Source organism: Nilaparvata lugens, chromosome X (assembly GCF_014356525.2).
Source record: "Nilaparvata lugens isolate BPH chromosome X, ASM1435652v1, whole genome shotgun sequence".
Lineage (NCBI taxonomy): Eukaryota > Metazoa > Arthropoda > Insecta > Hemiptera > Delphacidae > Nilaparvata > Nilaparvata lugens.
In genome coordinates this window covers 37,281,494-37,302,893 of record NC_052518.1, presented here as the reverse complement: position 1 = coordinate 37,302,893, position 21,400 = coordinate 37,281,494, and the positions used below count along the sequence as shown (strand labels likewise).

Genomic DNA, 21,400 nt, shown 5'->3' with positions numbered 1-21,400 from the left:
ACAGAGGATAAAATCAAAGTAAAATGTACTTACATGTGTTGGGTGATGCTGCGTGAATCTCCTCGACTGTAGATGTACAGGTGGCTATGCTTCCTTTCCGATTGTGAGCTAGCCTCCCAGGTGTAGATACCGGCCATGCTTCCTCTCAGATTGCTCGTTAACCTCTCAGGTGTGTTGCCTCGACGAGAGCTCGACTGGTTATGAGGTCGGAAGCCGTGTTGAGAGGTGAGAAAATGCTGTGAAAACAATGAAATATTTGATAACTGATAATATTAGAAATCAATCGAGAGGCGAGAATGCTATTCAAAAAATGTTCGAGTGAGCCCTATTCTGAGAGGTGAGAAAATGCTGTGAAAACAATGAAATATTTAATAACTGATAATATTAGAAATCAATAAGCATCATGAGAGGCTATTCAAAATATGTTTAAGTGAGTTGACATGGAGGAGATTTTTTTTCAGCTTCTAGCAGGTGTGGGCAGACACTGTCCCATGCAGAGTTCTAGACGAGATTTTTTTCTTCATCTTCTAACACATGTACAAGGTTGCTATTCGAAAATATAGAATGATTGAGTGACAGTTTTTTTGTGATAGGAGAGAGAATACTTACAAATCTGAATGTTGCCGATAATGATGTGGGAGCATGTGTTGTAGGGGAGGAATTTGAATTTTTTTCGCCTTGTAGCACGCTTTGCTCTCACTTGCACGAGCCTGGAACAGAGAAGGAAACATATGGTATATAAACAGAAGTGATGAGAGGAAAATTGTCATTTACATCTGAGTCTTCTTTGAGTATACTTCACGATGAGTTCTCCATCAACATCTTCTCCATCATACGTGCTGCCAGATAGCCCACCAGCACACCAGCGCATCCTCAACTACTGGCAGCGGAAAGCTGCCATCGCTGCTGCTGAGTTGTCCACTGCTGCTGCACCCGCTCCACTCAACGTGGAACCATCATCACCAGGCGGCGAGATCGTGCTGGGGGACAGCCCTATTCAACGCTTGGCTCCAGCTGCTTTTTGGGCACCGCGGTGAGCTGTGCTAACTACTCTACCGAACAACAGGCAGAAGCAGGGGAAGCGGAAGTTGACGTTTGAGGAGGAGGCTGAAGTTAGCGGGGATAAGGACGAGTCAATCTTCTCACAAACAAAGGTTAGTTTCAACAAATATTATCAACTTGTGTGTGCACAGATTTTTTTCCATGATTGATTGTTAAAAAAATCTGTGCACATACAAGCCTTTGATTATTATTATTATTTGTTACCAATATTATTTAAAATGATTAGAAATTGATGGCAAGGAAATATTATTTGAAGCGATTAGAAATTGAATTATGAGATATTATTGATTAAAGTACTCGATCATGCATAAATTATTTGATACAATATTATTTGAACTGATTAGAAATTGATGCCAAGGAAATATTATTTGAAGTGATTAGGAATTGAATTATGAGATATTATTGATTAAAGTAATCTATCATGCAACAATTATTTGATACAATATTATTTGAAGTGATTAGAACGTTCATGCATCAATTATTTGTTACCAATATTATTTGAAATGATTAGAAATTGATGGCGAGGAAATATTATTTGAAGCGATTAGAAATTGAATTATGAGATATTATTGATTGAAGTACTCGATCATGCATAGATTATTTGTTATCAATATTATTTGAAGTGATAAGAAATTGAATTATGGGATATTATTGATTAAAGTAATCGATCATGCATAAATTATTTGATACAATATTATTTGAAGTGATTAGAAATTGAATTATGAGATATTATTGATTAAAGTAATCAATCATGCAACAATTATTTGATAGAATATAATTTGAAGCGATTATAAATTGAATTATGAGATATTATTGATTAAAGTAATCGATCATGTAACAATTATTTGTTACCAATATTATTTGAACTGATTAGAACGTTCATGCATCAATTATTTGATACAATATTATTTCAATAACTGATATTACTCACTTTATGCAGAGAATGCCAATCTGATTATGTCAAGTTGAGATTATGACAATAATCTATTGATCAAGTTCTCTAGTATGATTCGCTGAATCTGATTTGATGATAATCTGAAACAAATAAGACACTAATCAAATATTTTTCAACAGAAATGTGCTGGAATGGACGAGAACTCATCCATGGTCCCACTGATGAAGGAGCTGCAGCGAGGGGAGGAGGATGAGATGGAGTTTGTAACAATTGTAAATGCACCAACGCCTAAACCGTGGATCCTGCTGAGGGAGTTGAAGGAGCACACTCCCTACCCCATTATTGCGGCGAGGGAACAAACAAATATGCATGGATGACGGGTGATTTTAAAAATTACCAATGCAGGAAGCAAATCTACGAGTGAGGTATATTTACCGCAACGATTTGCTTCCTGCATTAGCTCAGAGAAAATACACCAATTTAACGCTAAGTGTAAAAATTTTGTGATGATGGTAACACATAAGTCGGCAAATTGGACCGATATAAAAATTGTTAAACATTAACAATTTTTATATCTATACAATTCGTCGACTTATGTGTTACGAATTGTATAGATGAATGTATGTGTAAAAGTAGTGAATAAATTGTAATATTGTTTTTATAAAAATTGTTCTCAATTCTTACCTGTTGTTGTTGTTGTTGATGAGTTCACAATGAATAGTAGAAACACACAGAAGAAATGATTCACCTGCTTACACTCTGTTGTGAATGATATTTAAATAAGGTGAGCGCCCCTTTTATAGTTTGTTGCGAGCATGCTCACAAGTCTTTACTGCTACACAGACACACACACACACACAAACACACAGACACACACACACACACACACACACACACACACACACACACACACACACACACACACACACACACACACACACACACACCACACACACACACAGCCGTACAGCCAAGTGGCGGCTTCAGTGATTCGCTCCCTCCCACATCTGTTTGGCACGTGTTCCTGCAGATGTGGGTGGGCGCGCGATGGCGGCGTCATTTCCCCCTTTTCAAATTGCCTTCAACTTTTCAGATTATTTGTTATTTGAAATAATATTCTTATCAATCAAGCAATGTATCATAGCAATAGCATGTGGATTCATTTCCAACTCGATTGAAAATTAAAACAATTCAATTTTCTTTTGATTAAGTTGGTGTAATGAATAATTAATCAATTAATCTCAGTTAATGTTCAACCATTGAGTTGAAATATAAGAAAATGGTATGTAGGAGAAAGCAGAGTTCGTGGAAACGAGGTGAAGGAATCTTGAGTTCAGCGGCAAAACTTTTTCAGGGTGTGTCAGGTTTGGCAGGTATTGTCACATCAACTATTTTAAATAAGGTAATTGATAACCTGCAGGATAAAATTCATATCCCTGGATACCGGTGGTGTGGCCCGGGCTTAAAGGTTAATGAAAGGTTAAAGAGAGGTGATCAAGGTATAAATTCATTAGATAGAGCCTGTAAGGTACATGATATAGCGTATACGCAAAATAGTGATAATAAAACTCGAGCGGTAGCTGACAGAGCTCAAGCAAACACTGCGTGGGACATTTTCAAAAATCGACAAACACCTCCTGCCGAGAAAGCACTTAGCTATCTTGTTACAAACGTCATGAAAGCTAAAGCAGCATTTGCTGGGTCTTTGAGAAAGAAGGAGAAGAAGGGGAAGAATGAGAGGAGAAGTTATAGTAATGATATTAGACGCAAAGCTATAGCTCAGTTGAAAAAGCATATTGCAGGAAAAGGGTATTTTTTGAAGCCTTTTCTCCGAATAACTAGTGGGGGGAGAGTTTTAATTCCACCCCCTCCACCACCCCCATCATCATATGGAGTGAGTTTATTCCCTCAAAAACAAGTTAAGAAACGTAGAACAACAAAGAAGAGTAGGAAGAAGAAGAAGAAGAAAAAGACATGAATATTGAAGGAGAATTGAGTAATTATGATTTGATTGATTGGTCGAAATTATTACAGATTCGGCTAAGAGGTATATATATGCTAGATGCATTACCCAAAGAAATTCTAAAAAAAGAGAATGCCATTGTGAATTTAGCGAGGGAAAGCGAGGATGGTACACATTGGGTTGCATATAAAAAAGTCGGTTCCAATGTTTGGTATTTTGATCCAATTGGAAATTTACAACCGCCATACGGATTGGACAAATATTGGAGAAAAGAAATTGGAGTAAATACATTTTATAATGTAGAGCACATGCAACCATTAAATAGCGATTTTTGTGGTCATCTTACATTATTGTTTCTTGCAAATCAGTTGTAATTAAGTGTTTGTGCTGAACACACATTACAAGATGGTTGTTATTACATTAAGATCTAACACAAGTAACCTCTACAAACATTTACAAGAAATTATAGAATTGGATGAAAATCGTGAATGGGAAATTGGATTGATTAATTTTTGTAGTTACAATAGTATTGCAAACATTAACAAAGGAACAAATTCCAGCTTCAAATATGGTGATAGATCAATTGAGCTGGATACGGGTGCATATGAAGTTAAGGATATTATAAAATCTTCAAAGAATAAATTGAATATTGATGAGAGGAATAAACTTATTATACGTAAATACTATGAAGATTGAAATTCATTCTGATAAAGCCATTGATTCAGCACATACTGATTCGATTGGTAAGATACTTGGTTTTGATAATGTTGTTTTGGAACCAAATAAATGGCATTATTCTCAGCATTTGGTTAACATAACAAGCATTGCTAGTATTGTACTCGAGTGTAATTTAGCATGTGGTAGTTACTCTGACAGAAAACAAAAACATATAATCTACAAATTTTTACCAAAGGTTCCTAGCAGCTATTTAATAAACAAAGTACCATCACCGATTATTTATGTACCTTTGAATACGCATTGAATTCAAACTATTAATGTAAAGGTAACAGACCAGAATTGATCGTTTATTGATTTCCGTGGAGATACAATTACAATTAGGTTGCACATATGTGAAAAACAAAAGTAAACATAATGGGTTATCTTGTTTTCAATCCACATTCAAAAAAGACGTGTACTCGCAATGTCATTAGAGAGACGAATGTGAGAGCGTCAACACCTAAAAAAAATGTGCTTTGTTGGCTAAAAGTGCGAGAATATTAGAAAAGTTAGGTTTTATAGTTGATTGGCGGAATGTTAGGAGGAGCGGCAGCAATTAGTGAAATTCTGGATGTGGAGACAGACCTTCAGTTTTATAATGATATAACCAAATTCCAATTTCACACTCATACAGTTTATTTGGGGCAGGAAATAAAAAACTCTGACGAGGCACATATTGGCATAAATTCTTTAGATGTCTATTCTTTACCTTGCAAATCATTTATATTTATTGAGGGAACAGTTAACTGTACAAAACCGGGAACAGACCCGGCTGATGCACCAGTTGCAGCAGACTATAAATTAAGCAGTAACATAATTGGCAACCTTTTTGATGAAATACGATATGAATTAGCAGGTCAGCAAATTTCTAAATCAAGATTGATTGGATTAACATCTACAATTAAAGCTATACTGGAGAAGAATATGCTCGATAAAAACACATATCACCTGGCTGGTTTTGACAGAGCAGGATATGAGCTAACGGATAATAAATTCACTTTCTGTGTACCGCTGAAATTAATCTTCCCGTTTTTTGAAGATTTTCAAAGAATAATTTCAAATTTGAAACAGGAACTCGTCTTATTGAGGTCACCGACAGACCTAAATTGTGTTGAGTCTGCAACTGGAACAAGCGTTAGTGTGAAAATTACAAAACTGCAATGGAGAATGCCCTACATGACTTTAGAAGATCATGTAAGACTGAAATTTTTGAGACTGCTCGATGCTGACACTCCACTGGAATTAGGTTTCTGGCATTGGGAAATTTGTGAATTACCAAATTTGCAAAATTCACTTAACCATTCTTGGGCAGTTCGCACCACATCGAGTTTTGATAGTCCAAAATACGTTATAATTGCATTTCAAACTGATCCTGAGAATAAAATTAAAAAATCAATATCTAATTTTGATAGCTGCGGTATTTACAATGTTAAAGTATATTTGAACAGCAAATATTATCCATATGAAAATCTGCTAGGTAAGAAGGAGGTATCATACTGCATGTTTTTGGATTTCGCACCCTCGTATTATAATCATTCAATCAATAGCGGAATCGGAACAGAAATAGACTTTAAAACGTTTTGTGAATCAACACCGCTGATTGTTGTAGATTGTTCGCACCAAGCAAGTCATTTGAAATCATTGACAGATGTTCATATTGAAATGGAATTTAATAGTGCAGTACCTGCAAATACTTCAGCCTATTGTGTTTTAATTAGCGATCGTGTGATGGAGTACACACCTCTGACGAGCATGGTGAAAGAAGTTCAGTAATTTTATTGATAGAGCGCACCGGCTGCAATATTATATAAGGTGTGCACTCTGACAAATTTAGTTCATTATAAGTTTAACCTTTGAACAGGTAACATCTAAAATGTCCTATTCTTTGTGTTCTGATATTTTGGACAAAGCGCAAACTACCAGTATCCAGTGTGATCTTGATTCCAATAGTTTCTATTATGAACCAGGGTGTAGTACACTGATCCAGAAGCCGCTGCAGGTGGAGGAGGGGAAGCAGAAACAGGAAGAGGAGGAGAAAGATGGAGGATTCGATGAGCCTGTCGGTGGAGAGAAAGAAGTGGACAAGCAAGCGAGTACAAAAATTGCTACTGTTGATCTTCACTGGTTTAAACAAGATTGTAATCAAATTATTGTGAAAGAACTTGCCATAATTGATCAGTTTAATAATTATATTGTATTCCATTTCAAATCACCATTTGCAAAGACAGAATTGAGTGCAAAATTGTATAACGATGTAACATGGTTAGAATGTCACTATCATAAAATAAAATGGGAGGATGGAGATTTAAAATACACTGACTCATTAATACGTGATTACCTTGTAGGTTATGAGAAAATTTTCAGAAAAGGAACTGAGAAAGCAAAGTTTTTAAGAAGATTACATACTAATGTTCAATGTATACCAGAGGATTTTGCAAAACCCGATTTCAGCTTTTTCACTAGTTCATGGTGTTATGCTGTGTGTAACATTCATAAAAATAGACCAGATGGCCGGTGTGCTTTGTTCAGTGCTCAACATTATAATTCTTTGTTGTTTAAAAATATGTATCAAACAAATAATTTCTTGTGCGAAAACAATCAAATGCAAAGTATGAAAATGGCGGCGATGTACACGAATTCGCAGAAAAGAAACTTTGCTCGTTATGGATTCTTCTACAACGGAAAAGAGATTCAGTGTGTTTATTGCATGCATGCATTGAGACTGCATAAAGCACTTACATGTTGTCTGTCGGCAATTAATGAAGAAAGACCACTTAATTACTCTATAATAGTTCCTGCATACACTTAGTTTTGTTCATTCGCTTATCATGGATCCGAGAAAGTGGTTGACTGCTGATAATGAGTTGGAAGTGAGGTTAAAAAACTGTATTGATTGGTATGATGAGTGTGAAAGTGCAATTAGGAAATCAAATCGTGAAAATTATAGTTTGGCGAAACAATTAAAAGACATTTTTCTAAGCACAGTTAATTTAATAATAATAATAATAATAATAATAATAATTTATTTCTCTTAAAAAAGAAAAATCACAATTACAATTTCAAATGAAAACATATAACATAACAGTATGAAGAAACATTTCAATTTTCAATGAAATTATATAACAAAATAATCATACAATTGCTTCCTTATCAGAGAAATTAGGTACTCCCAAGGATTCCTTTATGGGAGTTACCAGCAAATAGTTTTAGTCATTTAGAAAAATTATAAACCTATGAATGATAATTACTACATCCCTGTCGCGAAGAAAACTGTTAGGTTCTAGAATCAACAAAACTTGTCTTCTCTATTTAAAAACAAACAATATAATTACTCTTCCACTTATATCCATTCATCATAAGGTGAAAAATTCAACTTAACGTATCCCTTGCCATCTATCTATTCTAGATCAATCTTAGGGCACTTAATCACTTATATCTACACTCTCCAACTTGGATTGTTTTACCTTGAATAATAATATCTATTTACATCACAAACAGAAACAAATACCTACCAAGCTTAGATTTGAATATTTCACACATTGAATAGATTTCTTTAAATGACCTGTAACTATATTTCTATTGCAATATCATTAAGTTTTTATCTGAGATCTCTAAACCACACTTCAACATCCTGCTTTTCCAATAACCAATTCTTCAGAAAAAACTTGAAACTTCTCAGATTTTTTTGCTGCCTTATGCTAATTGGAATTTCATTGTATACTTTTGGGGCTATAAATAAATAAAAACGTTTAAAGATTTCTTTGTGTGGTCTTGGCCTGGTTAAATTACTTGCGGATCGGAGATAATATTCGCGGTTAGCAACGTTCACCTGCCCACTTCTAAAAAAGAAAATTGACATTACTTTGAAGAAATACAGATACCTTAGTGGTAGAAATCCCCATTTTCTGAAAATTGGCAAAGAGCTAAATAATCTTGGTTTTTTGTCTATGGTCCTTAATATGTATTTTTGCCCGATGACAAGAGGTTTAATGTTATTAAAATGAGCTCCTCCCCATATCGCTATTCCATATTGTAGTCTACTGTTTATGAGTGCATAGTACAGCGATTCCATGACATATTCGGGACATAAATTTCTTATATAGTAAAATTTTCTGCATACAAACATAAGTTCCCTCTTCAATTTAATTATTTGTTGGTTCCAAGTAAGCTTGGAATCAATTATAATACCTAGATATTTAACTTGGGGAGCTTCTGAAATCTTTTCACAGGTGCAGTTTATTGGACTATCACATTCATTTGAATGAAATGATATACTCATTAAATCATTTCCTTCAGGCCTCAGCTTGTGGACAATTATGTGAAATTTACTGGCATTTAATTCTAGGGCGTTCACCTGCAGCCATAAATTCAATTTCTTTAAATCTTCACTAATCATCTGAGCCAACTGACCCCTATCATCTGCACTGTAACTCAGTGCTGTGTCGTCGGCAAAGGCTGTGACATATCCCTCAAAGTTGCCGTTACAAAGATCATTAACATACACAAGGAACAGCTCAGCTGATAGACCGGACCCCTGAGGCAGACCTACCCCTGTATCTATAAGTTTTAGCTCGCTTAGCGAATCCCCAATCCTTACCTGTTGTGACCTATTACTTAGAAAGCTTTTAAACCAATTATTACATACACCTCTAACTCCTGAGTCTTGCAATTTTCCCAACAATATATTGTGATTCACAGTATCATACGCTTTTCGGATATCCAAATAGAGGCCGGCAAATTTCTTATTATTGTTTATTCCATTATATATTTCAGAGATGAATTTAAGCATGGCGTCCTCTGTACTTAGTCCTTTTTGAAACCCGAATTGATTTTTGCTGAAAAAACTGTGTTTGGTTAGAAAGCTTACTAATGTTATCCTGACAACTTTAGGATTTTTGCAAATACTGAGAGAAGAGCGATAGGTCGGTAGTTGTTTGGATTTTCTTTATTCCCAGATTTGAAAATTGGTACTACAATTGCATTTTTAAATTTTTTTTGGATACACACCAGTCTCCAAACTGAGGTTATATATGTGAGCAAGGGTGCTAGAGAACGATTTTATCACATTTTTAATTAGCTCAATTCTTATATTATCATAGCCTGGAGATTTTCTGGATTTCATTGAGAGTACAATTTCTTCTATCTCTAAACTAGTTATTGGTGTGAAAAACATTGAATGGTAATGGTGAATTGGTTTGTCAAAAAGTATTTTATAACTGTTATAATCGTTGATATTTAGCTTTTTTGTATTCTTAGCGCTGTATATATTGATAAAGTGATTATTAAGCTCATTTGCAATTGGATTCTCGTTTAGGAGAGTCTCTCCATTTGTTGCTCTCATTTTTTAACTGGCTCTCTCCTGTTATTTTCTCCTAATAGCGTATTCACTACTTTCCAAGTCTCCTTAGAGTTTCCCCTCAAATTGTTTAGAGTTTCGCGAAAATATTTATTCTTGGATTCCTGTATTTCTCTCTTGAGTTTATCCCTATACTTTTTATAATAATTTAGCAAGTTCTTGTTATATGTTTGTTTTGTGGTTTTTTTGTATAAGCGATTTTTAACTGTTATTCGGTTTAGCAAGTAGGGAGTGAGCCATGGTTTATGTGGTGGTTGTGTAAATATTTTCCTTTTATTACTTTCTCCTGTACATGCTATTTCCAAACACTCACTGGAAATTTCTAGAAATTTATTCAGAGCTAAATCTACGTATGGAAGATCAAGGACACATTTTCAGTTGATTTTATTAAATTTATTGGCGAGAATTTCAACGTTTATTTTTTTTCTGCCTTTTATTGTGATTAGTATTGGGTGAATGATTTATTCGCTTCTTAATCATTTTCTCAAAATAAAACTCTATAGCATAATGATCAGTGATTAGTAAATTCTTTATAATTGTGGAGGGATTGAAAGAATTCCTTGTTGTTACGTATCTAAACCATAAGTGATCGATGCATGAAATTGATATGTTGGTTACTCTAGTCGGTTCGTTAACATAAGATGTAAACCCATAACTTGACATAATGAATTGGTATTCATCTGATACTCGATTACTATCAAGCAGATCAATATTTATGTCACCTGTTATGATAGAATTATCATTATCTAACTTATCTAATACAGTTTTTATCTCTTTGAAGAACTCATCTACAGGTATATTGTGAAATCTATACACAGCGATAAGGCTTATTTCGACATAACCAAAAATAAAGTCAGCTTGTAAGGCATCTACAGAGATTAGAACTATCTTATCAGCTATTGCTGTTATTTCTTCATTCACATAAACCGCTACTCCACCTGCTCTATAATTGTCATTGCAATTTGTAAAACAATTGTATCCATCTATTGGGTAAAGTTCAGACTCATCACTATATATCCAAATCTCTGTTAAAATTATACACTGCGGTTTTTTTGCATAACTTTCAAGCTCAATTAAAAAAAGGTCAAAGTTTTCTTTGAATGACATATTCTATTACATAGACTATTTAAATGACATAAGAGACTATCTATGTTATTATCGTCCTCATAATTTGTGTATAGATAAGTTAATTAAAATTGAAGATGAAATTATAAATAGTTGTGCTGGTGAAATGTGTAAATAAACTTTTTCTGCCTTCTAATGATTTTTCATTCCAATATCCCATTCACGATTTTTAGTTTAGTACTCAGTCAGAGCTGGACCTGACAACACGTGTTGTGCGATCTTTTTTATACAGGCAAGACACGACTGTCTTCAAGTTGTAGGTACAACACGTGCATATTGTTAATTTATAGAACAGACACACATGTCAAACATGTGGGAAGCCGTTAACATGCAGTGTTATGGTTTTTCAAAATTCAAAAAATTAACTCGTCTCTTGATGGGAATTTCATTTAACGAATTTGATTCAATTGCGAAGAATATTAAATTTTCAACAGGATGTCAAGATGTTGATTTACCGTTAACAAAAACAGAAAATGTACACTTTCCAATTTTATTTGAAATATTCGAATTGCTTGATATACTAGACAGTGGCCATCTACATTATGATTGTACAAATGATTCGCCATTATCTGTTGTTAAAAATTCCGATGAACTTTGGAAATGCTTGTACGATATTGCAGATAAAAAATGTAAAAGAACTTAGATCATTGACCTCTCTCTGGATTCACTTTAATCTGACAGTATAGATGTGAGAGAAGGATTCACTTTAATCTGTCAGTATAGATGTAGAGAGAAGGATTCACTTCAATCTGTCAGTATGGCATTAAAGAAAAGGATTCACTTTAATCTGACAGTATAGCATTAGATGTAGAGTGAAGGATTCACTTCAATCTGTCAGTATAGCATTAGAGAAAAGGATTCACTTCAATCTGTCAGCAAGGGAATTTTTTCCCCCTCAAAGAGAAATTATTTTTTCCCTCACTTTCTTCATCCCCCTCATCTATACTGGAGAAGGGGAAGGGAAAATCTATTTGAGAGTGAGAGAGAGAGATATCTCTTTTCATCCCTCATCTCCACTGGACAAGGGGAAGGGGTTAGAATGAGATATCTTCCTCTCTTTTCATACCCCTCATCGTCACTGGGCAAGAGGAAGGGGTTGGAAAGAGATATATCTCTCTCTCTCTTTTCATCCCCCTCATCACCACTGGGCAAGGGGAAGGGGTTAGAAAGAGATATATCTCTCTCTTTTCATCCCCCTCATCGCCACTTGGTAGGGGGAAGGGGAAATCTATTTTTAGAACACCCCCAACCCTGTTGTGGCGGGATGGACGAGGGGAGCGAGGGGGGAGGGGGTTTTGGAGCAAAAAAGTCAGTCTAAATTATCAGTTTGTATCTACTATTGTATACCTTTGTTTATTAAGTTGAGAATCTTGACAATCATAAATCTTTATATATACACTGCTCTAATACATGTAAAAACAAATGTAGAGAAAATTCCAAGACATACCATACATTCTTATGCAACAAGAAATAAGAATAGACTGAATATACCATTACAAAGGCTTTCAAACTCAATGAATAGCTAGAATATTATTAGTCTGAACCTGTACAATAAGTTATTACCGCTAAGCTTAATAAATGAGTTTACAGATAGATTTAAAATGAAACTTTTCAACTGGTTAGTGAAAACATCAATGTATTCTATACAAGAGTTCTTGGATTCCAATATGATTATTGATGTTTTATTCCTTGATTGCTTAAAGCTTTTCTTTCTTGTTTTAACATTTTGACAGGGCCTTGTTTGTACTGTTGTTTGTATAGTGATGAATATTTGAATTCTTCTGGGCTTACTTTAGATGTAGTTATGTTTATGTGTTTATATATGTATATCTTATATACTTTCAATTACATTAACTTATAACCTTCTGACTTGCATAATGTTAGTATAGTTTTGACTTTGTCTATTGCCAATGTTGCTTAATGACAATAAAAATTTATTTACTTATTTATTTTTATTTATTTGATTTCTTATGATTAATTATTAGAAAAAAAGGAATTTATTTCAATATTGTAAATATGGAGACGATATAAAGGTACCTCCTTGATAAGTCCGGTGTCCCTGGAAACAGAGGGTCTAGCACCAGAAAAAAATAGATGACATAGCTAAATCTTCACAATATACTGTACTTACTGTACTGGCCGTTCTCATTAGATGGAGAGTTGTATTCATGATCGAGGTCTACTGTTGGCAGAACTACTAGTTATTCAAGTTATTTTTCAAATTATAACGTGAAATTCTATTAGAAGAAGGGAATCCCCCCAAAAAACTATTCGTCTTTTGATGGTGAACAGTTCCTAGATGCAGATAACAGTGGAAGCAATAAGTAGTTTGAACTCTCAACCAGCTACTGAATATATTGAGGAACTTGATGAGGAGTGTATCAGGAATATTTATTATCTTTTAAACTCAGGGTACAGTCATGGGCACAAGGATGGAACCATCCTATGCGAAACTTGTTCAGGCCTCCTTGAACATGATTTCCTTTGCAAACAAACTCTTTCCACCCTGATATGCCTATATTTTTCATTGATGACAGATTTCTCATATGGCCTCACAGTCATGATACTCTCTCTCACTTCCTCAATCAACTTAAATCCTCAAGTCACATTCACCTGATTGAATGTATCTGATTCCTTCATCAACTTCCCAGACATCAACATAATCCCTCCCAATTTCAATGCCATATCCACCAGTGTATTTACCAAATCCACCAACACTTGACAGTTCATACACTTTGAGAGTTGCCATCCCTATCACATCCAAAGATCCTTCCCACATTCCCTCATAATCCGTGGCCAAAACATCTGCAGTGATACCCACAACCAAAAACTCCACTAATCCCTCCTGAAATGCAACTACCTAGAAAGACTGTTACAGAAACAAATAACCTCCAACAGATACACTAATCCCACCGATTCCAAACAATTTCCAAATCCTTAGAAAAAATTTTGAACATGTGTTTATTATTTTCAGCTTGTGAGATTGGATGCACAAGGTGGAAACAGAAACCTGGACATTCATCCGTTGACAGTTCTCTCTTATTTCAAGTCAAGATGTAAAGACAATCTGCATATAATGCTATGCTTGAGTCCTGGAGGTTCATGCTTTCGTAATCGCCTACTGTTATATCCATCATTCATCAATTTTTGCATAATAGACTGGTTTCAGGTAATCATTCAACTTCACAGGCGATTATTCATTGCTTTAGGAATTTTTCAATTTTGTATAAGGCTACTAATAAGATGAGTTGAGTATACAGAGTTGGTGAAAATTATGGAGACAGCTGAATATTCCTTCAACAAGAGGATCCTATTCAATGAAAAAAGAAAACTTTCCTGACGCTTCAAAATTTTGTTCCGCTATCTTGGAATCGCCATTTTGAATCATACTTCATTCTTCAAAATGGAGAGGTGGTCATTTATCACATGATTTCAATACAGAATTTCAAGAGAATATGAATGGCGAAAACCACAAATTGAAATCCAAATACATTTTAGAGATATTCAAATTTGAAAATACTAATAGATGATACAAAAATTGAATAAATGAGTATATAGGAAATCTAAACTATCAAACTTCACTCCTTCAAGTGTTAGTTAACACCAACAGTAAGATTCACTCACATTCAAAACATTGTACAGGAACCTTTGATCTGTCAGATTTATTCATTATATATTATTGTATAGTTAGTTACTCAATGTACTCATTCATTTCAATGGTACATTTCAATTTGTGTAACTTTGAAACGGTACCGGTTCGCGATATTGAAGTTGATTTCAAATATGATTCCCAAACACAACTATCCTGGATGAATTACAAGATAGATTATACACCACCTATATTTCCCTTGGGAAAGAAATATTCAGCTGTTTCCTTAATTTTCACCAACTCTATATATCCAACTGTATTAGAAACCAAAGGTATGAATTGTCAGTATGGTAATAGGCTATTTTAAATTTCTTGTAAGTTATTAATCAAAAAGATTATTACTATGAGACAACGAGATTGATTTCCTTATCTGCAAGAAATCTTGTCATTTTCAGGACTGGCCTGAAGATGCACTCATAAAATTGTCAGAGTTCTATTTGAAGGATGTTGATTTGGAAGAAGAAAAAAAAGGACATGTCATTGAAACTTGTAAAACGATTCACTCTACTGCTAGGTGAGATTTTATCGTGAGTTTTATGATAATCCATTTCATCTTATATGATTCGCTTCTAAGATGATAATGCTTGGTTAGAGTAGATGATATTTACAAGGACTGAGAAACTTTTTCTCGAAATAGCTCCCCCTCACCCCTCCGCACTCACTCATCCAACGACCCCTCTCACTCACCCACACGCACCACCTCCCCCGCACCAAAAATAGCTTTTCCGACCCTCCCATCAGAAATAGATTTATAAAAATAGATTTTCCAAAATAGATTTCCCCTACGCCGAACCAACGATGATGAGTGGTGAAGAAGAAGGAAGAAGAATAAAAAGGAGGAGAAGAAGAAGGAAGAGGAAGAATAAAAGGAATTAGAAGAAGAAGAAGAAGAAGAAGAAGAGAAGAAGAAGAAGAAGAAGAAGAAGAAGAAGAAGAAGAAGAAGAAGAAGAAGAAGAAGAAGAAGAAGAAGAAGGAGAAGAAGAAAAAGGAGGAGAAGAAGATGAAGGAGAAGGAGAAGAAGAAGAAGAAGAAGAAGAAGAAGGAGGAGGAGAAGAAAAAGAATGGAAAATTCCCTCTCCTAGAAGAAATTTCCCTGAGAAATTGATTAAACTGAATCATCTTACTGCCAGATTTAAGTGAATTGGAAATCTCATCTTAGTGCCAGATTTATGTGAATCGAAAATCTCATCTTACTGCCAGATTTAAGTGGACTGAAGATCTCATCTTAGTGCCAGATTCAAGTGAATCGAAAATCTTATCCTACTGCCAGATTTAAGTGAATCATCTTACAATATTATACTGCTAGATTTAAGTAAATCAAAAATCTTATCTTACTGCCAGATTAAAGTGAATCATCTTACTATACCATGTCTCTCTCTAACAGTCAGATTGAAGTGAATTGAAAATCATCCTTTCCTTTATGCTTTCAGTAGATAATCTCACTCTAAGTCTATTGTCCATAGCTTGCTTTCCACCCGACAATAAATCCAACATGTACCAACTCCAAATTCATATGGAATTTTTGCTGTGCAATAGGGTGGGCCGAAAAAATAAGTTTTTTTCGAAGTTGTAATAGCTCGCAAAAGTGTCTCTTTTAGAAGGGGAACACAATGAAATAAAAAAAATTGAAATCGGTTGACATCTTCCAGTCGCGCATGGGCACTAAAGTTTGTTAAAAATCTAAAAAAAAAGAAATTTTTCTGAATTTTCTTTCAACTTAAATTTTATTTTTTCGTGTTGTAATGGGTGGAAAATACTTAAAGTATAGCTTGAAATCATTGTGATTCATTTTCATTTAGGTTAGGCAATATCTACCGGTGGCGCACAGAGCCTAAAATTCGCCAAAATATAGAAAAAATCACATTTTTCACAGAACATAACTTGAGCATTTTCAATCAATGTGGGCTACTTTAAGACAAGTTTGATCAAGCCTGATACAATATGATGGGTGAGGATAGAAAATCGAGCTTGGTACATTGTTTTTTATTTCACAAATTGTAGAATACAAGAAACTGTTGAATGTTATTGGACAATAAAAACTGAAATAGGAAATGAAGCAAAACTAAATTTTCAAAACTGTCCAATTTTATGTCAAGAATCAAATTCATATGTTTAGAAACAACATATTTCCTTCAAATGGAACTTCGAAATCTGATTTGCTTGTGTAATTGGCCATAGACGAACATGACAGAAGATTTGCTTTTATGAAGCCATTTTGGTTGTGAAATTCACAAAGCGTTCTCAAAGCTTCGGTGACAAGTTTAATGCACCATTCTACTGCCTGCGTGTGAACTGGAAACTTCTTAAAAGTATAGTTCCAGTCAGGGATGGAGTCACTGTTGAAGTCAATGTGTGCTTTTATTGCTTTGTCTGTAAAGCCCCTTAACAACGGAGGTGATGAAAGTGTGAGATTGGAGTCCATCCAGTTGATTAATTCAAAGTAGTCTTGTGCACAAAAGTTGATTTTTGGAGGGCTAAATGTTCTTATGGCTTTCATTCTTTCATCGACCTGCCTTGACTTTGGAATTCTTCGGAATCCGATCTCTCTCTCATATGTTTCCTGTTATCCTGAGTCATTGCCAATAAGATGTGTTCAGAGTGTGCAAAAAACCGTTTCTTTCGATTACGGGATCAACAATGTCAAGCAGGTCTTTTGGTAAATACCTTGTTGATTTTATGGTTTGGTACACAAGTTTTTGACCGTCAGTGAATGGTCTACTTTTTTTATAGCAAACCACATTGGCATATATGAGCGTAGCACAAATAGAACGAGTTTTTTTAGTTCAGGTGAGGGGCTTACTCCACTTACGTAGAGTCTGAGGTTCCTGTAGGCTTTTGTCAACCACCTAGAATGAGATAAGTGTCCTGGATCTCGAGCAGCCAAATCTTCTTCACAAATACCTGATCCAATTGCACTAGATATATCAAGTAAATATTGCTGATCCTTACTTAGTACTTGTCTGTCTATTTCATGGATTTCACAGTCAATGATCTGGAATGCAACTACTGGGAACTTTTCACAGTTATATAACTTTTCACCGATTGGCCCTTTAGAGGAAGTAGGCCCCGTTGTTATGCCGTCAAAGAGTTCAAATAAATGCCGAAACGGTAACTCATTCAAGTGTATGAGACAAATTTCCCATTGTAGAGGTCTTCTCAAAAATAGCTCTATTCAGCGTAACAAACAGATTTCAAACCTGTATTGACTGCGGTACCATCGTAGCCAATCACAATCAAGTTTTCAAGAGATATTTCATGTTATGATAGATAAGAAATAACAGAATTAACGATTTCTTCTGAGCTTCCAGAGTTTGGAGTAACATGACTGATGTAGAGTGAGCCGGGTTCTTGAGTAAGGGAGTAGTGCTATTCTTTTATGACTCTACGATACTGTTTCAAGTGGGCCTGCCCTATCACCATAGTATTGTCTTTCCTTCCATTTGAAGGAAATATGTAGTTTCTAAACATATGAATTTGATTCTTGACATAAAATTGGACAGTTTTGAAAATTTAGTTTTGCTTCATTTCCTATTTCAGTTTTCATTGTCCAATAATATTCAACAGTTTCTTGAATTCTACAATTTGTGAAATGAAAAACAATGTACCAAGAACACATATTATTGGCAATGACACAGGATAACAGGAAACATATCAGAGAGAGATCGGATTCCAGAGAATTCCAAAGTCAAGGCAAGTCGATGAAAGAAGGAAAGCCATGAAAAGCCTCTTTAGCCAAACGTTTGGGTAAAGAGGGCAGAAAATGGCAGGGTGAAGAGTGAGGCAAGGCTGGGTTTGTCACTGATGAGGGGAGAGTTGGGGATGTTGGAATTATGCTTTTGAAGGGGCAGGTTATTTTGGAAGTGGGATTTGTACAGGGAAGAGAGTTTTTCAAGGTGAGAGTTTCTGTTTTTCTCTAGAGCATAATCTGATTTTCGGGGGATTTCATCACAAATGTTGGATAGAGAAGGATCATTGTGAAGATTAATTTGACATAAGACATAAGTTGACCGAGATGGGAGTTGACAGATAGAGTGTACTGTTCATGAACAATATCAAGAATTTGCAATGAAAGCTGATGTTGGAATTGGAACAAAGGTGGGTGGAATTGAGGAGAAAGACCAGATAGTGAGAGATGTATTGATAAACCATTTGGAAGTATTTGAAGAAGTTTGCAGGTAGAGAAGAATCCAACATGACTAATGTATTAGGAGAGTTTCTTGGAATGGAAATGAATTTGTTGGCACAATAATTGCAAGCAAAGTTAGGATGAAATTGTAGCATGGTGTTCAACGTTGAGGGAAGTGGAAGAAGGGATATAGAGTACTATGTAAATGTGAAAGCGAGGGAATAAGTTGATTGGATAAGTTTAGGATAAATCAACAATCACAAAGCAAGATAGGAATTGGTGAAAAGAGCTTATTTACTATTAGGATAGGAGTTGGTGAGTGGAGAATATCAGGATAAAGATTATTATTCATAAATAACTCAATTATTTATTACAAAAAACAAGGAAGGAATCAGTGTTGGGTTATAAGAATTGGAATTGAGAAAATAGGATAACAGACAGCATGGTCAGTCAATAATTTTTAGCTATAGGCTATTGCTAATATATTATTAATTTAGCTTTTCAACACAGGGGAGTAGCTAATGTAAAGTTGGGAATTAGAAATTTACATGAAGTTATAACATATTCTAGTTATTCGATGAAGTATGAGATTATATTGAGATATGGGTGAGTTAGACTATAGGTTGAGTTAAGTTGTATAATATTAAGTATGACAAAATTATTGGACTGTGTGAATCGGGATAGTTGGAAGGAGTTCATAGAGTATTTATCATTATAAGAGAAAGGTACAAAACAGAAGAGGAAGGGCTTGGAAATGGACAGTTGGTAGTAGGAAGTTCACACATGAATGAAGAGGAAAAATCACTAGATCATTTATAGCACATAACAGAAAACACTTTAAAGTTTGTAATATAAATTTAAACAGGAGACACAAGATATAAATAGATTGAAAACACTTGAGAACTTGCATATTATGAACAGAAATTTCCGGGAACTGAGTTCCCTTCCTCAACTGAGCAGTGAGTGGTACAGTTTGAAATCCAACTGTCACGACCACAGAGCACGGAGAGTCAATCGTAGCAGCAGAGACCACAGATTACCCGGTGCAGATCGATGGAGAGAAAAAGGGTACAGAGTCAGAGGATATTATGGGGATATTATTGCAGATATTATCATAAACAGATTATATCAGTTTATCCTAAACTGACCCAATCTACTTACTCCCTTGCTTCCACATTTACATAGTACTCTATATCCCTTCTGTCATTCCCCTCAACGTTAAACACTATGCTACAATTTCATCCTAACTTTGCTTGCAATTACTGGTTCCAACAAATTTATTTCCATTTCAAAAGACTCTCCAAATACATCAGTCATGTTGAATTCCTCTCCACCTGCAAACTTCTTCAAATGCCTCTGAATGGTTTATCAATACAACTCCCACTATCTGGTCTTTCTCCCCAATTCCACCCACCTTTGTTCCAATTCCAACATCAGATTTCACTGCAGTTTCTTGATATTGTTGATGAGCAGTACACTCTCTCTGTTAACTCCCATCTCGGTCAACTTATGTCTTTTGTCAAACTGATTGATCTTCACAATGATTCTCCCCTATCCAATATTTGTGATGAAATCCTCAGAAATCAGATTGTTCTCTAGAGAAAAACAGAAACTCTCACCTTGAAAAACTTCCTTCCCTGTACAAATCCCACTTCCAAAATAACCTGCCTCTTCAAATGAGTAACTCAAACATTCCCAACTCCCCCTCGTCAGTGACAAACCCAGCCTTGCCTCACTCTTCACCCTGCCATTTTCTGCCCTCTCTACCCAAACGTTTGCCCCAACAATCTACATCTCCTTCAATCCATCAAGAAAACGTTGAAAATCCCACTGTCCTCAACCTATCCTCAAGAAACCTTTCACCAACAGATCAATCAGTCCTCAACAAGGGTCTCTCTCCTACCCCAACTCCCAAACTTTATGCCATGAACCTTCTCTCTGATACTGTTCACTCCACTAGATATCTCAGACGACAAGTATACTTAAGTGGCAACAACACTTCTAACCCTTCTTGATCTCTCATCGACTACTTCTGACCAAATCATCAAAAAGTTTGCCCCAAAATCCAATCGTGAACCCAAGTCTCTTGCAGCCAACCACCCTGTTGAAATCTTCTGCAATATACTCCTGAACAAAGTCAGCTCTAAAAAATTCATTGAATCCCTCACTCCAACCCTGAACATCACACCCCAAGAGTTCAAATCCATCAAAGACCTTCCCTCTGACCACAGTATTTTCATCACCAAAGCTGACAAAAGTCCAACTGTAGTCTTACTGAACACCACAGATTACATCAATGAAGCCAACCGGCAATTCACCAACCCTGAACAGTATCAACTCCTGCCTTCTGACCCCACTCCACAAATCCAAAAGATAGTCTTCAAAATGCTGATGCAATATGGTCCATCTGGAGGCTTCTTGGTCTGACATCAACATCCTTTTGCCAGACTCTCCAGACACACCACACTTCTATCTCCTTCCAAAAATTCATAATAAGGTAATCATG

The 21,400-nt window shown here is 35.3% G+C and overlaps 1 protein-coding gene across 1 annotated transcript in view; it reads left to right on the top strand.

The window, feature by feature from the left end:
- Positions 1–21,400, top strand: part of LOC120354999 (dynein heavy chain 7, axonemal-like) — a 714,404-nt gene that overhangs the window by 533,701 nt on the left and 159,303 nt on the right. The window contains exons 19-20 of the mRNA XM_039443223.1: positions 14,093–14,287; positions 15,163–15,281. Coding sequence (XP_039299157.1) covers positions 14,093–14,287; positions 15,163–15,281 — 314 coding nt within the window. The remainder of the gene's footprint in view (positions 1–14,092; positions 14,288–15,162; positions 15,282–21,400) is intronic.